This window comes from Euphorbia lathyris, chromosome 7 (genome assembly GCF_963576675.1).
Source record: "Euphorbia lathyris chromosome 7, ddEupLath1.1, whole genome shotgun sequence".
NCBI lineage: Eukaryota > Viridiplantae > Streptophyta > Magnoliopsida > Malpighiales > Euphorbiaceae > Euphorbia > Euphorbia lathyris.
In genome coordinates this window covers 71,113,051-71,133,497 of record NC_088916.1, presented here as the reverse complement: position 1 = coordinate 71,133,497, position 20,447 = coordinate 71,113,051, and the positions used below count along the sequence as shown (strand labels likewise).

The 20,447-nt window shown below is 30.7% G+C and overlaps 1 protein-coding gene across 1 annotated transcript; it reads right to left on the bottom strand.

The window, feature by feature from the left end:
- Nucleotides 1-9,490: 9,490 nt before the first annotated feature.
- LOC136201160 (uncharacterized serine-rich protein C215.13-like) lies at nt 9,491-10,988 on the bottom strand. Its single transcript, XM_065991751.1, has 2 exons — nt 10,441-10,988; nt 9,491-10,369 (listed from the first exon to the last, which is right to left on the bottom strand). Exons 1-2 carry the CDS (start codon nt 10,706-10,708, stop codon nt 9,606-9,608), a joined length of 1,032 nt encoding a protein of 343 aa, XP_065847823.1. The 5' UTR covers nt 10,709-10,988; the 3' UTR covers nt 9,491-9,605.
- Between the last annotated feature and the right edge of the window lie 9,459 nt (nt 10,989-20,447).

Sequence of the window (20,447 nt, the reverse complement as noted above, 5' to 3'; positions counted from 1 at the left end):
CTCTATATGGATCATGTTCTCGTTACGGGTAATTATTCTCAAGTAGTCTCTCGATTGGTTAAATAGCTTCAGTTAAAATTCATTAATAAGAGACATTGGTCTGTTGTCTTAGTTTCTTGGTTTGGAAGCCCATTGGACTTCTGATGTTCTCTCTAAATCAACATAAATATATTCAAGATCTTTTGGAAAAACCCATCATGTCAGATGCTAAAGCTATCTCCACTCCTGCTTGCACATATGCTAAACTTAGTCTTGAAATTTGTGAACCTTTCTCTGATCCTAGCTTGTATCGAAGCATTGTGGGTGGTGTTCGATAGTTACCATTACAAGGCCTGGTGTTTCTTACTCAGTCAACAAAGTCAATCAATTCATGCACCAATAAACACTTGATCATTGGAAAGCTGTAAAGCGAATCCTTTGCTACCTCCCTTCAACACATACTCACGACCTTCGAATATGATGAAGTCGGTTGATTGATATTGTGGGATTTTGTGATGCCGATTAAGGTGGTGATCCTTATGATGGAAAATCAACTTACGGTTACATCATCTTTGTTGGACAGAATCTAGTATCTTGGCATTCATGGAAGCAACACATGGTGTCTCAGTCATCCATGGAAGCCGAATATCGATCACTCACCTCTTTTGCATTCAAAGTTCTTTGGTTGCACATGCTTATGCACAAAATTGTGTACTGCTCACCTTAATCTCTGATTCTATGGTGTGATAGCGTAAAAGCCACGTATTTAACCGTCAACCCAATTTTTCATGATCGCTCAAAACATTTAAATTTGATTTTCACTTTGTTTGGGACAAAGTTGGAAAGTAAGAATTGAAAGTTCAATACATTTCATCGCTTGATCAAACCACGGATGTTATCACCAAACTGTTGTCTAAAGCTCGACATATTGCTCTTCATGACAAGTTAAACATTCAACCACTTTTAACTTGAGGGGACGTATTACGGTTATTATTATTATTATGGATATTATTGTTAGCAATATCTCCTTTGTTAACATCTTGATATCATGTGAGTTATACTTTGAATCAGTCTTGTAATTCAAAATAGTTTATGTTGTATTCCTATCTTGTAAAGTCTATTTAAAGATTGTTCAATCAATATACAACTCATTAAAAGATCAAACTGCTTTAAGTTGCACGATTAATTCTCATCAATCCCATGATAATGCTCATTATGCCCGACAATATATGAAGGTCCCAATACTCCCACAAAAATTCCATGAGAGGAACCTAAACTTGAGCAGACGTTAACCTCTGAGTTGTTGGCGTAAAGTTATGAATCCATTACTGAACCCAAAACACTTCAGGTTTTAAATTCAAAATCCTCACTCTATATCATGTTTTTAGTAGCTTGTGAAGTTAGGAAGATGTGGAAATATCCCTAACCAATCGACATTAAACGCCTTGGTTCGGTAATTTCCCAAATCAACGTAAGCTTACCTTCAAGGCAACAGATTTCCATAGATGTTCTCCTTAGGGTAATTTCGCCTCAGAGAGAAATTTCACATTGTTTAAGTTTGTGATTATAAGTCTCTTATGGAATTCTGACAGTTTTGAAAGCCCCATCATATGTGACCTTGGCATCGGAATCGACTTGCGAATTCAGCATATTACCTATTAGCGGAAGTCTTTGGCACACACATTAATTAGGTTTTCATTAGTGGTGTTGAATACAACTTAGAGTTTGTAACCTAGTTTTTATGATATTTATTTATAACAGAGGAGCTTTTCGAAAAAATATTTGTAGCACAAAAGAAAGATGACTTGCTTGTTGTGCGGATTTAACGAAAGATAAATAAACGAAAGTCGAAACACAAATTTACGTGCTTCACCAACGTTCTGTTGGGTAGTCCACGGGCAGAAGGAGAATAGCTTTTTTTAGGAGGCGAAAAATCAGATTACAAATTAGGTTTACATAATAGAGTATTTATAGTACTCAATCTAACCTAATCCGACTTAGAACCCACGATGTCCCCACGATGTCGCTTCCAAGTAGAAAACCAAAAGTAGACCCCAATCTTCCTATCGTAGTATGTTATATTGATTCAATGCATTACGACACCTCGATTAGCCATAGAGACCTGAATGATAGTAGAGACCGCATTTGGAGCGGCTGGAAGCAAGGTTGAAGATAGTCCTGTCATGTCCTAACAAAGCAATTTTTCTACTCTCATAGAGTAGCTAATTCCTTGCTTCAAATGATATTAATTCTTTATGCATTTTATGAGGATTGTCTAGCTTTTTTTGGGATCATATGTATAATGACTCTTTCTAAAATTTTGAATTAATCAAAATTAGTTTTCCATAAAATATATATATATATTTTTGTTAAGAAAAAATAATGTGAAAAAAATGAATTGAAAAGCATGTACAGTTAAACCTCGATAAATGAATGTTCGATAAAGTAATAACTTCGCTTATATAATAAATTCTTTCGGCCCCGACTTGGACCAATGGACTAAAGTAATAACCTCGCTAAATGCATTAAGTAATAAAAATATTTAAATCCTTAAGGGCCCAATGAAAATATAAATTAATAATTGTTGATTACATACAATATATATATACCAAAACCTTTCAACAATCAATTAGAAGTCATTTTTTTTTGAAAAAACGCATTTATAGTTGGTTGTTTTTTCTTTCCACCTAAACCAAAATGAACACCATCCTTAACTTTTTGTAGTGCAAACACAACTTTTGGTATATTTTGCTCGTGTTGTAGCAAGTAGTTGTTTAAGGTGACCATTGCTTGAAAGACCTCTTTTGACGATACATTTCCATCATCATTGTTCATCTGGCTCTGGATTATTTCCATCATCATTGTTCATCTGGCTCTGGACCATTTCCATCATCATTGTTCATTATTGACTGGATAATTTCTTCGTTTGTATGCATTTTACAATGAAAAATTATCTATAAAATAATAAATATTGATTTATCGATAAATGAATAATTTATTAATTTATTGATAAATAAATAATCTCGCTTAATGAATATTTTTTTCGGTCCCAAATATATATATTTATCGAGGTTTTACTGTAATTTTTTTTTGTGGTGATGACGAGGGAGAAGTTGGGATTTGGATTAATTAGTGTTGAAAGAGGTATTTGCGTCAGATTACAATCTACTTTCATCACTGCTTACGTCCACAAAGAAACCAAAATTTAAAACCCCAAATTCAATTTTATTTAAATTTCAAATAATTAGAAAAAAAAGGTGCCACCAACACCACACATTTAAAATCATCTCTACTGTTATATAGAATGCTATAGTATAGTCTGCATTTGTTTTTGTTTTTTTTCTTTCAGTGTGAAAAATAAAATTGTTTGGTTAGAATTAGAAAATATTTATTTCGTAAAGAAATTTAATAACTAAGAGGTTGTTTGATAGCCTAATTAATCATTTAAATTAAAATGTTAAGTATTTATTTAATTTAAGTGTGTTTGATAGCCATTATTCATTCACCACTTAAATTAATCAATTAAGTCAAAATATTTAACTTAACATTTTAAGTTAAACATTATCAACTAATATTTTTATAACAGTTATAGCATTTAATATTTTCAGCACTTATAATATTCAACACTTAAAATTCAATATTTATTTATTCAGTACTTAATTATAAATTTTATCAAACATCACCTAACTTCTACATGTTATGAGCAATTAATGACTATTTTCATACAATAATAAATAGTAAATATGAATAACTGACTCTGTCTATTTGGGTTTGTTATTGTTAATTGATATAAATTTATCTTATCTCCAAAATAACAATTAATTACTATTTTTTTTTAATTTTATTCAAATATTTTTGAGTTAAAAGCGCGAATAAATAAATAAAATAAAAAGAAAAAAAACTACGATTGGACTTCTTCACTCAAGACAGAACTCATATAATCCTTGAATAAAATATCTTGAAGATCTGTAGAATGCATACTCGTGCCAATCCAAAGGAAATGAGTCTGCAAAATTCGTCATCAAATCAGCAATTCTATTTTTTTCACGATAAGAACACAAATTTATTAACTTAATATCCCACTACCTATTTCGAAGATCATGACACGTCTCGAGTAACAAGAAGTAGGAGTAATGACTACGCACCTTCTTGACGATGTAACCTAAGATGGTGCACTGGTCGAATTCCATAGTCACCTTCTAATATCTTCTCCCTTGAACTATAAGAAAATCAAAAGTAAACTCTCTGAAGCTCAGCAAGTGACACATTACACATATTGATATTAACATCAAATCTTAGAGGAAGGAGGGCGTTGCCCTCTTTCCTTATCGCTCTATCCCTATAGTTCCGCAGTTAAAACTAAAAGGGCAAAATGCTTCCACTTCTTCTTGTTGGGTGTTCCGTTAGCTCTTCAACTTGCTTAAAAGTGATATATTACTATAAACAGGTTTAGGTTCCGGCTGAGACCGTAAAATAGAAAAGAAAAAAAAAACTAAATAGTGACTTTATACATTATGTTGCTTTAAAACATGGTTAGCATATATAATTATATAAGGTGGATGTGAAATTTGTTTAATACATAATAAAAGAAAATAAAAATGAAATGTTGTTTTTTATGAAGAGAATGAAAAGGTTAACAACTTTTTGAGTTGAAGAACACTAGAGAGAGAAAGAGAGAATGATGATTGCTAAAAACCAGATTATTCTCTGGCATGGGCCACCATTATTCCATAAAAGAAAGTGTCACATTCTCCTCTCTAATTATGTCTTTTTTCTTCCATTTTGCTACTTCTAATCATTTCTTTTTCCATTGTTTTTAAACCAATTTTCTAATTTTACTACTCATTTTAATCCACTCACATTTATGTCATAAAACTAAATGATGTTTTATTCGCGTAGGGGGTAATAGAAATTAATCGAGAAAAAGAAATAAAGTGAAAGAAAATGAATTATTATGTCTGTTTGTTTCGGTTTTAGAAGGGGAATGATATATTTTTAATTCTTTTTATGGCTGTTTAGTTCGTAAGAAAAACTAGAAAATAGTTTTTGATCTTGTTTGGTAAAGATCTTTTTGAGGTAAAATTAGAAGTTTGAGTCACTTTAGAGATTTAACTAATCAAATCTATAATAATGGCGTTTGGTGAATAGAGGTTTGAAGGAGTTTATTAGGTTCAAAAAACTAATTTTGAAAAAACTGGTTTTATGAGTTTTTTCAATTAGCTTATTACTCCATCTCTTTTGAGTGACACTTTTACCCTTAAGTAATACCCTTTAATCCCAAATAAAGGTTTTGTCATGTCTTTATTTGTCATTTTATACAAACAGCCATTAGTAATCAGGTAAGTTTTACCAAACAAGTTTATACAATCATCGAGTCAAATCAGTTAGTCAAATCAACTAATAGTATTTGCCAAACAAGGCTAGTATACTTCAGATATATATTATTGGTTGAACTATAAATATTAAACTATAAATATCAACAATAAAATATAACAAATTAAAATTTTAGTTAATTAATTTGATAATAAAATTCAACAAATATAATTTTATTTAAGAAAACAATAAAAATCAAGTATGAAGTAGAGGTAATATATATATAAGAACGGAATGAACCGGGTTGAGTTCAAACTTTTAAGACAAATCTTAAATCCAACTCATTTTATGTGCGGATTTGAATGGATTTGAACTGGTTCCAAACTGATTCTCAAATATAGATATCCAAACCCAATAGATGAGAGACGAACTTTTTTTGCGGAGGGCCGCCCAAAAAACAAACGGAAGATCATCATACTCGGCGAATGGACTAACGGACTTATGAACTGGTCTAATTAGGATGGGAAACAAAAGCTAATAGCTATTTTGTAAAAAAAAGAGCAACTAATATCTATGGTTATCAAATAAATCTAAATATAAAAGCAGAAAATGTTATGTTACCCCATGTTTTGTTCATGAACTTTCCACTTTTTTAATTTATTTGGATACAATTCTCCCTCATTCTCATGTTTAATCATTCCTTGTAGCTAACTATGAAAATAATTCACAAAAGATTATCTCATCATCATAAATCTTTTCACTACTATATATCATAATAATTATGTGATTATTTATTTCAATAAAATTAGAAATGTGTTGCACAGTATATATACTCATTTCTATCTCCACGAATATCTATCTTCTTTCAGGCACCAAGATCTACCATGTGAAGCAAATCTATTACTACCAATCAAATTTTGCATCTAATAATTATCATTGACTTTTTCAGTAAATAATTAAATATATCACCCTATTATTTTCTCATCAATCAGACCCTATGTATGTATTAATTAATCAATTATATCACACCATACTTTGGAGCTGTTTAAATTAATATATACTAGTACTATAGAATATTCAACCATAAAATTTGTGTGATCTAAGCTGGATGCACATTATGACATAAGAAAAAAAAATCATTTTGATTAGTTACATGTTTTTCTTAAAATAAAAGAACTAAATACTCATAATATTTTTTTTATAAAAAATATTTCTCATAAATTAAGTGTGTAAAATTGAGATAAATTCATTGTCTTCAAATATATATAGTTTTCTTTTGTTACAATATAGGAAAATTCAAATGAAATTTCAAACCATGATATAAAAATATCTGGGTTTGATATATTGATACAGATCGGTTTCGGACGAGTTGATTTTAACCGTAAATCAATAAAGGGAGTTCTTCTCTAACTAAACTAGAATGAGTTAATCCCGGATTTTACGGACTAAATTCGTATGAAATGAACATTCCTCATTATTGAAGGTTAAAACCTTAAGAGCCCGTTTGTTTTACCTACTGTTTGCTTTTTGCTGTTACAGTTTGCTGTTTGCTGTTGAAAAAAGCTGCATTTTCAAAAAGCATAGATTCTCTGCTTTTGTAAAAGGCTACTTTTCAGCTGTAAAAAGCAAATAGGAGATCACTAACCAAACACCTAATGCTGTTTTTCAGATGTAAAAAGCAAACAGGAAGTCACTAAACAAACACCTAAAACTCTCCATTTTGAAGTGAAAATGCAAAAAGGAGCATGAAAATGAGCAACCAAACATCCTCTAACAAAAGTTTCACAAAGAAGAAGGTATGATTTAATTTGATAAAAGTTAAGCATCCTTACAAATAAGAGGCTTTATATACCTGTCTCTAAAAAATAATGTAAAAGACATAATTAACATAGTTAGTGTTACAAATAACAAAGAGTGATAAGGATAGAATAGGAATGAAATGCTAAAATGACATTTTGGGAATTAGAACTAAAATGACAAATAATAAAGTCAAAATGACACAATTGAAAATAAGAGAGGTAAGAAATTGGGCAGCTTTGGTCCCCTTGTCTCCTAGTCTTATGTGTCTTTTTCTTGGTCTGAAAACATGTTCGCCATAGCTAAAAATCAATGTTTCATCGCTGAAAATAGTGCAAAAAATGAATGGTCAATGTGACACGACATGTCAACTGCTATGACACGGCGTGTCGCGAGATGACACGTTGCGTTAATCATATGCTTGGACAGAAACTTTTGTGGAGCTCGACACGGTATGTCGGCCTGAAAATCAATAGTCCTCGTGATGGCTTGGGCGTATCACTGGCAATTGGTACAATTGTCTCCCTCCTTTGGACCTGGATAGGAGGTGTTTTCATTATTTACTCTCTTGAAAAGAACTTAATCTCAAGTTGCTGATTAACGGTCACATTATTCCTATATAATATATTAGTAGTGTTCACATGGACCCTAATGACCACGGTGAATGTGGTCATTCACCATTAGATATATGCTGATTAAAATCCTAAGGTGGAGATTCAAAACATCATAAGGTTTAGATTTAATCAGCCTATATCTAACGGTGAATGACCAAATTCACATGGTCATCAGGGTCCATATGAAAAATACTGATAATATATATAGTGTGTTTTCACACTAACGATCACTAGTTAATTATTAACTCTATTATTTGTTTACTTTAAATAGTAAATATATAATGTTTGAGTAAGATGAGGAATCTAACTTAGAAATAGCTTATCTTCTTTGATTAGAAACGGATGTTGATTATTAATTAGGGATCTTTCTTTCTTTATTTATTCGAGTCCACATTTCACTTCTTTAAAATAACTTTCTTGTATTTATATAAAACTTATATATGCTACGTGTCCATGAAAATATAAATTGTGATTATATCTTGTGTGTATCACAAGATAATAAACTCATCATATTTTAACAACTACATCATTAAATAATAAGTGTGTACACAACACATTCATCAAATATTATATTATTGGGATTGTACAAATTGAATTGAAAAATTACACATGTTGAATTATTAAGAGTGGCGTGGAACATAATTTAGTTGGATAATGGGGGAATGGAATCACCTTATTATAAAATTGATATTTTTGTCTTGAAGAGTCATAATAAAATGGTCTCAAACTAGGTGAGCAACAAATACCCTTAATATTATAATTTTTTCATTAAAATAGTTTATTTTCATATAGTAGCTTTGACTTGCATCAAACTCAATTAACCAAATATTATTTATACTCTACTCTGCCTTCTTAGTGGGCATCTCCCGTTATAAAATAAAAAAAAATTACATAGAATATAAAAAAAAATTCATAATTATCAACTATATATATAGCAAATAATGGGAGCATTTATATAAATCCTATTTTATGATTGCAGCAGGTAAGGATTCCCTTAATCTTTGCCATCAATCACTCTTATTAATTAATTATTTAATCATCATCTACAAATTAAAACAAGTAATAAAAAGATTTAATATATAATTAATGGATAATATACAAAAATACCTCTAACGTTTATGGTCAGGAACAATTTTATCTCTAACATCTAAAATAGTGCAATTTTATCTCTAACGTTAACCGTCAATAACAATTTTATCCTTAATATTGGTTAATTAGGTTAATTTCAATTGGTACTGAATAAGAACAGAATATTTGTGTTTTATAATAATGTCTTAAATTGACCCAACTTGATAATATTGAGGGTAAAATTGTTATTAGCCGCCAACGTTATGGATAAAATTGTACAATTTTTGATGTCAGAAGTAAAATTACTTGTGGCTGTAAACATTAAAAGTATTTTTGCACCTTATCCATATAATTAAACACTTAAATTTATACTTTGACTTTTCACCCAACTAAATTTGACAAATTTGAACCTCAAACACCCTTTATTTTTTTTTAGAAATTTAGATGTGTGATAGTTAAATGTTTAAATATCTAATTTGATAAGTTTAGACATCTAATTAGGCCTAATAAATATTAATTATCTAGTAATTAAAGAAAAGGAAGAACTGGACCACTCATTTATTAGCAGCAAATCTTTTAGAGCAGACAATATATCTTTCTATTAGCTAAGCACCGACCGATGTCTCCTCCCTTTTTCTTTCACTGGATAAGGTACCAGAAACAAATCACTTTGCATTTTCAGGTTGTACATAAACTTAATTAAACTTTCTGATGATCAATTAGAACTAAAACATTTGTTTATTTCTTTCTTAACAAAGAAAAGGATTAAAAAAAACAAAACAGAATATAATTAATCTTTATATGATTAGTTAAACAGATTAAATTTCCTATTAATTAATCAGAAGGGCAAATCCAGGAATCAACAGTAGTACCTTCACCTCTTGGAGGAACATTTTCTAAACCCTTATTTTCATGGTGAAAATCAGATGATGAATTCAACTTAATATGACTTCCTTGATGATCTCTCCAGCTGTTCAGATTTGGATTAATCTGTCCATGTCCCATTCCCATTTCCTCAAATGGTAACAAAGATTTTGCGTTCAATGAAGTATGAAGATGAGAAGAAGAAGAAGGTAATAGGGACTGAAATGACAACATTTGGTTTTGCATATTTAGCAGATTTTGAGGTTCAGAAGGTACTAATTGGTAACTAGAATTGAAATTACTAGTTGTAACTGGATTTGATGTACTACTATTAGTACTAGAACTGTTATTGCTCATCATCAATGAAGACGATGAAGATGAAGATGAAAACAAAAATGGAGATTGTTGATGAACCTTTTGAGCTGAAGGACGTAAAGGATGATAAAGACTAGAAGAAGCCACCGGTTCTGACCTCATCCCGGACCCAAAAAGATCGAACCTCCGCGTATAGGGAGACCCCGAAAACGGAGGAGCTGGTATTCCGGTGAACTCTTGCACCATTGCTCGAAAATTCGACGTGTCCGTCGTTAAAACAGTCGTCGGCGCTCTCCTAGACGCTCTTGTCCGCTTCTTCGGATTCCTCGCCGCTACCTGAACTTGATCCGACGGAGAAGAACTCCGAACGCCATTGGATCCGAGATGCATAGATGAAACCGGACCTCCTTGAGCATTTCCTGTTACATAATCGTATTATGTGATCTATATATAACATAAAAAGTCGGATTTTCTCTGTAAATCGTTATACCTGAGGGTTTAGTGCAATCAAGGGGTCTTGTTGTCCCCGGAAGGTCGAGATTTAGGAGAGAAGTATTAAGATTCGGAGAGGAGAAAGAGTGGAAGAAGTTGTGTGAGTTATTAGGATCAAACAAAGAGTGATCTTGATTAGGGAGAAGAGAAAGATGATTTGATAAATGACCAAAATTAGGATTTAGAAAAGGTGGAGGTGGTCTTGAATCATATTCTTCATCTCCTCCACTTGAAGATTGCATACTTCCACTGTTTCCAGAATCCATTAGAAACCTGTAAAAAAGCAGCAGAAAGTGAAAGATATATTATATAAGATGTTGTAGAATCAGCTTTTAGAGGCTGATCTGGAGTATCTAGATCTTGTTCCTATCATCAAAAGTTTCTGTGGAAAGAAGAGAAAATTATGGGGGAGAGCAGAAAAAGCTATGAAATCAAAGAAAAGGGATTGAATTTAGGGTAAAAGGGGATGGGGGTATGGATTAGGGTTTTGGGGGAAGGAAAAGGGGGAATGAGGAAGAGGATATGTTTTTTTTTTTTATATATATTTTGGGTAGAAATGAAAAGAGATTCCATAAATGTTTGCAACTAAGAAATATAGAGGGAGTGCAGGGTGGGGTATAGAGAGAGTTGCCGGTGGCTGGCAACGGGTCAAACTCAAACTGAGTTAGATAGATAGAGAGAGAGAGAGTGAGAGATTAGGTTAATATGTCTTGAATGTGAATGAGAGAAAATGATGTAAATACATGGAAAAATAATTAAAATAGAAGACAAAATTTTAAAAAATAAAAAATGACGACCACATATAGCATTGTTTTTTTTTTTATAGAAATTGGGACGAGACAGAATTTGGGCGGGGTGAGCACCTATGGCCCAAGAACTGACAAACCCACAATATATAAATAAAAGAAAAAAGTGAGTATTTGAACAAGAGAAGAGGAAGGAGAACAAACAAAAGAAGGGGAGGAGAAAAGATAGGAAAAGTAAAAAAAAAAACGCAATTGTGAAATATTACAAATATCATCATTGATAAATCTGTCACATATAGCAGTGTTAGATTCTGTTCTTTGTCATTTAATTTCAGTATCAGTAATTTGAGTTCAGTTCAGTAATTATAATAATAATAGTTATTATTATTATTACAACCATTATTATTTTTATAAGCTTTTTGTTTTAATTATTGCTATTTTTAGATGATTATATTATTATTTCAATTTCAATAGAATTCAGTTAAATTTACTTAATTTTGGTAAAAAAGAACAGAGTCTTAGAAGAATTGTCAGTTTTATGATAGATCGAGTATAATAAATTATATCAGTAAAAACTAAAATGCATACTACTTAATTAAGAAATGATTTGCATATAGAAATATCATCCTTTTTATTGGTAAAATTTATTAGATGATTATAGTAGTATTTATTCCGTCACATGAGTAAATGAGTAGCAAGGTCCAACTGGATAGGAGAAATCGAACTTATCAACGTGAAAGAACTTCAGTTGAATCCAAAATGTCAAATTGAAGATTTTTTTTATCCACCCAAAATAAAGGTCCATATAATACATGCTACTTTTCAGAAAGAGAACTATTTGTATTACAAATTCTTTTTAGTAATTTTTTTCTTATTTCGAGGTTTTGTGTTTTACTCGAGGGATTGAAATCCTCTCAAGTTGAACTTCAATTTTAAATGACATGCCGTAGTTTTTACAATTAATTTTATAGTTATTAGTTATGGTTTCACTATCAAATTTCTGAAATTATTACCGTCTATTTATACCTTTAAAGTTGAAATTTAACTTGAAAAAATTTAAATCTCTCATATGAGAAAGATCCTATAATACTATAAGGTATATGCTTTCTAAGTTATAAAAATAAAATATATAATTCTAATAATACCTTAAAAATCCCTAGTAACCCTTGAACCATTCAATTTATTAAGAGCTACACATACACTGGAAGTGTTAAAAATAATGATAAAAACTACTATTAGACTTTAACTATCATTCGGAATCTTATAGTTCATTGATTTCTTAACATAGTATCAAAGTTTCTTAAACTAAATAATTAAAGGTTTATATTCAAAAACTTTATTTATTATTGAAATTTCAACCCACTATAAAACATTCATATAAACGTGTCAAATAATAATAAACACTATTCTTAAATATTTATTATTAACTTAAACTTTTATATATTAGTTTAATTGATTTTTAATATATTTATGAAATTACGGCTCGTCTTATCCTGTATAAATAGGAATATATACTTCATTTGTAGTTGTCAAAAAAATATACTTCATTTGTAAGTAACATACAAGCTTATTCAATTAAAGTCCAAAGAAACATAATGTCTATTATTTTTCTAATATTTTTTATTTTCATCTTTGATCTTTATTGGTTTTAATTTATAATTTTGATAAATTCTTTCTTTCTAACTCGTGTCCTTCCTATTCGAAATGACTAGTATTTTTTTTAAAAAATTTGCGCATAATGCACTTTCATTAAAGAATAAAGAAAAACCACCACCACTCAGATGTGATTCGAACTCATAACCTTCCTAATCATAGGTAAGTTCTCAATAACTGGGTTAAGAGCTTCAACCACTATTTGAAAAGACTAATAATTAAAGAATATCAAAATTTTATACTTTTTTTTTCTGAATATTAATAAAAGAAATGAACAAATTCATTTTCCACCGCCATAAAATTCTTCTTCATGTTTCACACCTCACATTATCTTATTCCCATACGTAAATAATAGAATAGAAAATAAGAATATTTCTAATAATGTCTGTACTGTATTTGATACTATTAATTATGTATTTTCATGTATTCTTTGCAGTGGTATCAGAATACAACTTTGTCATATAATATTAATAATATTTGATACTATTAATTATGTATTTTCATGTATTTGATACTATTAATAATATTCTCCTTTTCCCAAATTATTATGTTAATGTATTTTTTATTTTATTTTTTCTTATTTGGAGAAGACGTGTAGAATTAAATAGTGATGATTAAAATCAAATGAAATACAGCCTTTGACCAAGTCAAAGCTCAGAAACATGGAAACTAAATTCAACTTCTAATTCATCAATATCAGAGAATCTTTTACCCTCTTCCTCATTTCCAAATATTATTCATACCATCCTGTTTTTTTTCTCTACTTTTCATTTTATTTTTCCTTTTTTATTTTTTGGATTGATTCTTGCTTGGAAAAAAAAAAATTTAGCGTATTATGTCATCCGTGCGAGCCAATAATTTAATGATACTATTGATTTTTTAGAATTTTAATTTTTTTAATCGGAGGAGGGTGAAAATCCAAACAAAACAAAGAAAAGAAACTAATTAACGATCTATCCTATGTGAGTGTCGGTCAAGCCGATCCTCACAAAGAATAGCCTGGAGGCCTACAGGAAGCACGTCACATTCGTGATGACTCAAAGGAAATGACCCTGCGAAATTCGTCATCCAGTCAGCAGTCTGATTACCTTCACGAAACGTATGAATCAGGTTCAGCTCTCAATCTCAACTCCTGTACTCCCGACATCTCGTCAACAACCATGCTAATCGGTGGTGCCTTCCAGTCTCCCCATGTATCATTGCCAAGATAGTTCTGTGAATGAAGCTCCACTTGGATCCTTCTGTAACCTCTATCCCAAGCCATTTTAAGCCCAAAATAAAGACCCAAAAGCTCGGCTAATACTGCCGTACAAACGCCGAAATTAACCATCCACATCTCCACTGCCTGCTCATCCCTGATTAACAAGTTAATAATTAAACTAGTGGTCCGACATGTAGTATGTCAGACGTATAATAAAATCTCTGAAAAAGAATATATAGATATTTATAATATGATTCTTGAAAATATATGAAAATAAGTCCATTAACATTGTAATCTTTACATAATCTTTGATACCCTAGCTAGCTAGTATATTTTTTATGCTTGGATTTATTCTTTTTTTTAAATAAAATTATTTATAGGGTATAATAAAAAAAAATTATGGATATAGATAGGTCGGTTGAACCACAACTAAGTTTGCTACAACCATACAAATTTTTTAAAAAAGAAGTTAATAATAATAAATTTATTTAGTGCTACTTTATATAGATAATAAATATCTCTTAACACATGGTATGTTGATTAATTATGATTAAAGTAGTTATTAAGCAACAATTATATGAGTTTAATTAGAGGCCAAAAATGTCATTGTCAAATTACGTGTAAATAGATAATTATTCTATAGAATAATTATGGCTATAAGAAATTAATTAGCCAGCCCTACATAATCCTCTCTATAACTCTAAAAAAGATCCTAATTGAATTCTCTTTATGTCTTTTATATTTACACGGAAACATTAATCTTAATTAATTAATTTAATCACACTTCTTTCTTCATATATGGCTTTGTTGGGAGACAATATTTTCAAGTTGTTCGGTTGTTAAGCTATAAATTCTGATTTCATTTCTTAATTTTATCCAAAATCTAATTAATTAGTTGTTTAATGGATTGAGTTTTGACTCTTCTTATGTAATTTTTTTGAGTACATGTAGAATGTATTTAATATAGAATTGGGATTTATGAAAAAGAATATTGGTATGGGGATTGATATGGTGTAATCTTTCTAAATTGGTAGTTGAACCATCTAAATAATATTTATCATGAATTAGTCATTAAATCATTCATTAGATGGAACAGATTAGGAAAATTTTGTATTAAGTGTTTCATTTGTTCTGCTATTGTTGATTGGCCCAGCCATATGTTCAATGTGCCACCCGTGAGACGTGTTGACGTATCGCAGGATTGAGATGCTTTCGTCGAGTTCTCATGAAACCTAGTCGGGTTAAGATGGATATATGTGATTAATAACTCAAGACCTAAAGTACGAGGGATCGGAGGAATATGTAGATTAACCCTACATTAGTATACCAAAATAAGCTTCAGATAATAGTTAAACATTGTTATCCCGCGAAAAAATAAATTGTTAGATGGCTTGTTGCCGTCTAATGTTATTTCAAATGGTGGACAAAATTTGTCGTCTGTTTTACCTTTACATGATAGATACCAAATTATTGTCTGTCATTCGAATACTCATTACTGACAAAATATCTGACAAAATTTATCAATAAAAGGAAGTTCACATGACATCGTTTTTAAATATTCTCTGATCACACTAAGTTACAATGTAGTTGTTATGTTTATGTTATGACATGAGATTTATTTTTTCTGTCTGTCATTATAACGTAATTCACATTCACATGTCATTAATTTTAAATAATCTATCACCACTCTTTCAAAAAAAAAATAATCTATCACCACACTGAGTTACAATATAGCAGTTATGACAAATTTATTTTTTCAGTCTTTCGTTATAACGTAATTCACATGACATTTTTCTTCCTTAGGATTCTGCTTGTTTAACACTGTTCGGTATGACAATTTATTACCAAAACTATATCGTTACAATATCTCTAGATGACACTTTTTTATTTTACGATATCGTTAGATGGAAAGTAAGATGACAAATTCTTATAAGATTTCTGTCATTTTTGTAAATACCATATTGAGATTCTTTTGGCACATTTCTTTTTCGAGGGCAAGTACAGAGGATGTGATGTCAAGATAGAATAAACGATGGAATCATGTTTATCAACATCTTTGTTTTCCTCTTTTGCCTTCTTAAGCTCTGCTCGCACCACTTCCATCTGCATGGCATGTTCAACTTGGAGAATAATCATTGATTTTTGGACAGAGCATATATTAGATATAAGCTTCTTCGTTGTCCATGGACGTTGCTATGATAAAGGGATCTTAAACATGTCTCAATCTTTTGATCTAACGTCGAAGTGATGCGCAACGACTTTATTAGATTATCACTTGCATCAACAAGGACTCAACTTCTTAATGGAACCGTTGAAGAAGTAAGAATGTTTGAGGCTAGTTGAATGATTGACTAGATCACAAAAAAAAATGCATTTAAGTCATAATGTGTGGTCTTCTTCGGGCTCACTGCACCGTTTGATGTCTTCAAACTCTAATACAAGCTTGATAGACTTCTAGGATATCTGAGATGATATCAGCAAATTGCCAGAGAGATTTCGGAGCACGCCGTCCCTACTCTGATGTTTAAGTTAGTGAAGATATTGAGATTTAGTATAATGACTAAAAAGGACACTTTGAAGAACCCTATATTTGAGTAGGTTTCTACATGATAATGTTTCATTGGCCCACGTACTCATGCGCTTTTACACCTGCTTCCTCACACCATAATTTTCAATGTGTTTTGTTGAAGAGGAGCGTATATTTCAGATCCCTCTTTATGATTATAATACGTGTTCTTATCGGTTATGTTTGAGTAAGAATTTCCTTATTGGTCCATGTGTAGTTTCTTTTTAGTTTTTTTTCGAATATGATATAAATTACCATTTTTTATGTTTTTTTTTTTTTTTTGAAATTTTGTTTTTTATGTAATTAATGTTTAGGAAGTTCTATTTTAAAACCACGGGGTTGTGGTAGAGTGGTAAAGGCTCCTCCTCTCTTAACCAAAGGTCAGGGTTCGATCCTCACTTTTGGGAATGGAAAGAATTTCCGTGGCCAACAGTCCCAACCATAGAGGTGCAAACCATCTGCGAAAGTGAATAGTCACTGTTGTCGGCGGTGAACACACTTACGAACCAAAAAAGGAAGTTCTATTTTAAAAAAATAAAAATAGGAAAGGACACGCGCCGCAGGGACAGTTGAAGAAGGCAAAATGCGAGAATAAAGCAGGAAGAGACACGTGTACGACGAGAAGAAAACCCCCTCGTGCCTAGTGGGACGCTGTCTGTGGGCTGTGGTAATGTAATGATACGGTTTGTCTCTTTAGTCCTCCAAGATATCATGTTTTTTTTATAGTGACCCTATTTTGTTTTTCTCACATATTCTTTTTTTCAAGGGCCTTTAACTTATATATTTTGCCACGTGTACAATGTTTATTTTTTAGAAATTACCAACAAATACTCTGATTCAAGCTTTCTTTTTAGGGTTAATACACATATTTGCCCTTGTGTTTTCTCGGAAAAACAGATTTGCCCTTAAATCAAATAAACCAACAAAACTATCCCTGAATTTTCCATAAACCTGCAATTATACCATAATCTGACGGAGCTGCTAAACAGTGATACATCAAACCTTATTGTCTCCAAAAAAATTGGATGACGACAATCAAAATTCATTTGGTTTCTTATTGTTTTCTATTGCTATTGTTTTTGGATTAATTAGGAGGTTTAGACGTTATTAATTAGGAGGTTTAGACGCCATTTTATTAGGTTGATAGAGGTTTGATGTATTGCTGTTTAGCAGCTCCGTCAGATTAGGGTATAATTGCAGGTTTATGGAAAATTCAGGGATAGTTTTGTGGGTTTATTTGATTTAAGGGTAAATCTGTTTTTCCGCGAAAACACAGGGACAAATATATGTATTAACCCTTCTTTTTATAAAGGTAGACTTCAATTGTGTGTAAAATGCATTTTAGCTTCTCCTTTTTTACCAAAAAACAGAAAATGCATTTTTATATAAAATGTTTTAAAATTGCCAATTGGATATTTAAAGTAGACCTAGGCATGGCTTAGCGAATCCGCTCAGACTCTGTCAGAGCCATTTAATCGGGTTTGGACACATGAAATTTGTGTCAAGTCCGGCCCTATCCAAGTTCGTATAAGCCCGCCAAAAATTGGACGGATTTGGGCTATATGAATTTTCCATCGGCCCGGTCCGGTCCAGTCCGATATACTATATATATTTATATATATTATAAATTTATAAATATAAATTAATTATATTTTTTATATTGTAATCTATATTGAATTTGATGTTTCGATAGACAATTAGTTTATTAGAATTTTTTCAAATTTATTAAGTATTGTGTTGTTTGTACTATTTTTTTATTAAGAAAAGTTGGTGTGACATTTTAATTGTATTTTTTTTTTAATATACAGATGGGTTTGGACGGACGAGCTTGGAATTCATATTTTAGGCCAAAGTCCGACTCAATTTATTACAGGCTGAACTGGGTTTGGACTCGTCAGGTTTAATTAAAAACCCGATAGACCCGAGTCCGGCCACCCTGACCCATGCCCAAGTCTAATTTAAAGTATGATAAAACCGTTCCTTCTCATAATTGAAACAAAACTTGGTTCAGTAATTTATATTTTCGATTTGAATCAATATATTTTAATATTTTAGGTTTCGATAGATAATAGTTTTAGTGAAAAACTTTTAGATCAAACCAAAATTGATATATTATATTAAAATATATATTTTTATGTGTATATATAATATTTATTTTAATTATAGGTTGAGCCGGAATTTTTTGGTACTAAAACAACTGAAAATGATGTAAAATACTAATTAAAACTAATTGAAAACATAAAATAAAATAATTAATAACTGAAAATGAAAATTAAAATTAAAATATGAAAAAATATTGATAAACCAAAACCAATTAATATATTTAAGAAAACAAACTAAATTTTATTTCAATAGAGATTCAATAAGTAATTTCAATATATATTGAGAATCTAATTGACGATTTTAGAAAGTTAGGGATTAAATTGATTTTTAAGATATAGGTTGAATACTTCATTGATGACTTTAAAAGGTTAGTAACCTAATCGATTTTTAAAAATATGGACTAGTGACTTAATTGAACTCCAAGTCAAAAATTAACAACACAAATTTTATTTTATTTTTTTGCTTTGCCATTGTTGAACTAAATAATAGCTTGGTTAGAAAATCTGTCAATTCAGAAAACACAAGCTATCTCAATAAAAAGTGTTACATTTCATAAAAACCCAGATTGGCTGCAATGTAAATGATAGTTTCGTTATCACATTTTAGCGGAATGGGTAACTGAGGTTTTACTAAAAACTCGTCAAGTAGAAAACTGAGTCACTTTAACTCACACAATGTGTTCATAGTTCGATAATTTTCTCCTAAACAGACGGTAATCATGATAGGATTTTTGAAAAACTAATCACTCATATTCATTTTGTTAACTAATCACCTAATGTGTATAATTGTAATTAACTAAAAAGCTTAATATATTAATCAATAAAAATTGAAAATATTAAAAGTTGGACGTGGATGAGTTTAGGACTGTCATTTGTAATAGAACAATACGAAATACAAAGATAACTATATGGTCTGTTTGACATGATTACTATTTTTTTGTTATATTTATATTATATATAATCATATAAATATATATATATATATATATATATATATATATATATATATATATATTGCATAACAAGATTATAATACGATAATCCATTTTAATAGTGCTAGATAGATTATGGACCGGTATTGGTGGTTTTAAACGTATTAGTACCTTATAAATAGAGATGTAAACATGGTGAGGCGGGGCGCCCCATCCCTACTCCTTGACCTATCGGGGATTCAACGTTTCCGTCCCCGAAACCTAATCGGGAACAATTTTGTCCCTATTCTCACCTTGCGGGGAATCACTGTCCCGTGGGTATCCTCAATCCCAATTTTATTATATTTGTTTAATACATTTAAATTTTTTATTTTATTTTTGTCTCCATCTTGGTATTTTAGCATAGTATAACAACAAATAATAAGATTAAATTTAAGTTCAGTGGCGGAAAGAAAGAATAAAATTGACGTAATCTGATAACTCTAAAAAAATCACAAAAAAAAAAAGAAAAATAGAAAAAATGTTAAACAGAAAATTAATCTGTAAATCCGTGAGGATACCGTGGGGGCATATTGGGGAGAGGTATAGGGATCCCACGGAGCAGGGAAACATATTCTCATCTTTGTTTACGGAGGACAATCCTCACAGTCTTGATCACATGCACTTTAATGAGCATGTAGAATTTGTTCATTCACCGTTAGATCTAGGCTTAGCCTAGCCTAGATCTAACGGTGAATGAACAAATTCTACATGCTCATTAAGATGCATGTGAAAATTCCTGCAATCCTCATCCGTCCGGATTATA

Coding starts and splice junctions, on each gene's coding strand:
- LOC136201160 (XM_065991751.1), bottom strand. CDS start 10,708: ATGGATTCTGGAAACAGTGGAAGTATGCAATCTTCAAGTGGAGGAGAT. Junction 10,370..10,440: donor TGATTGCACTAAACCCTCAG/GTATAACGATTT, acceptor ATTATGTAACAG/GAAATGCTCAAGGAGGTCCG.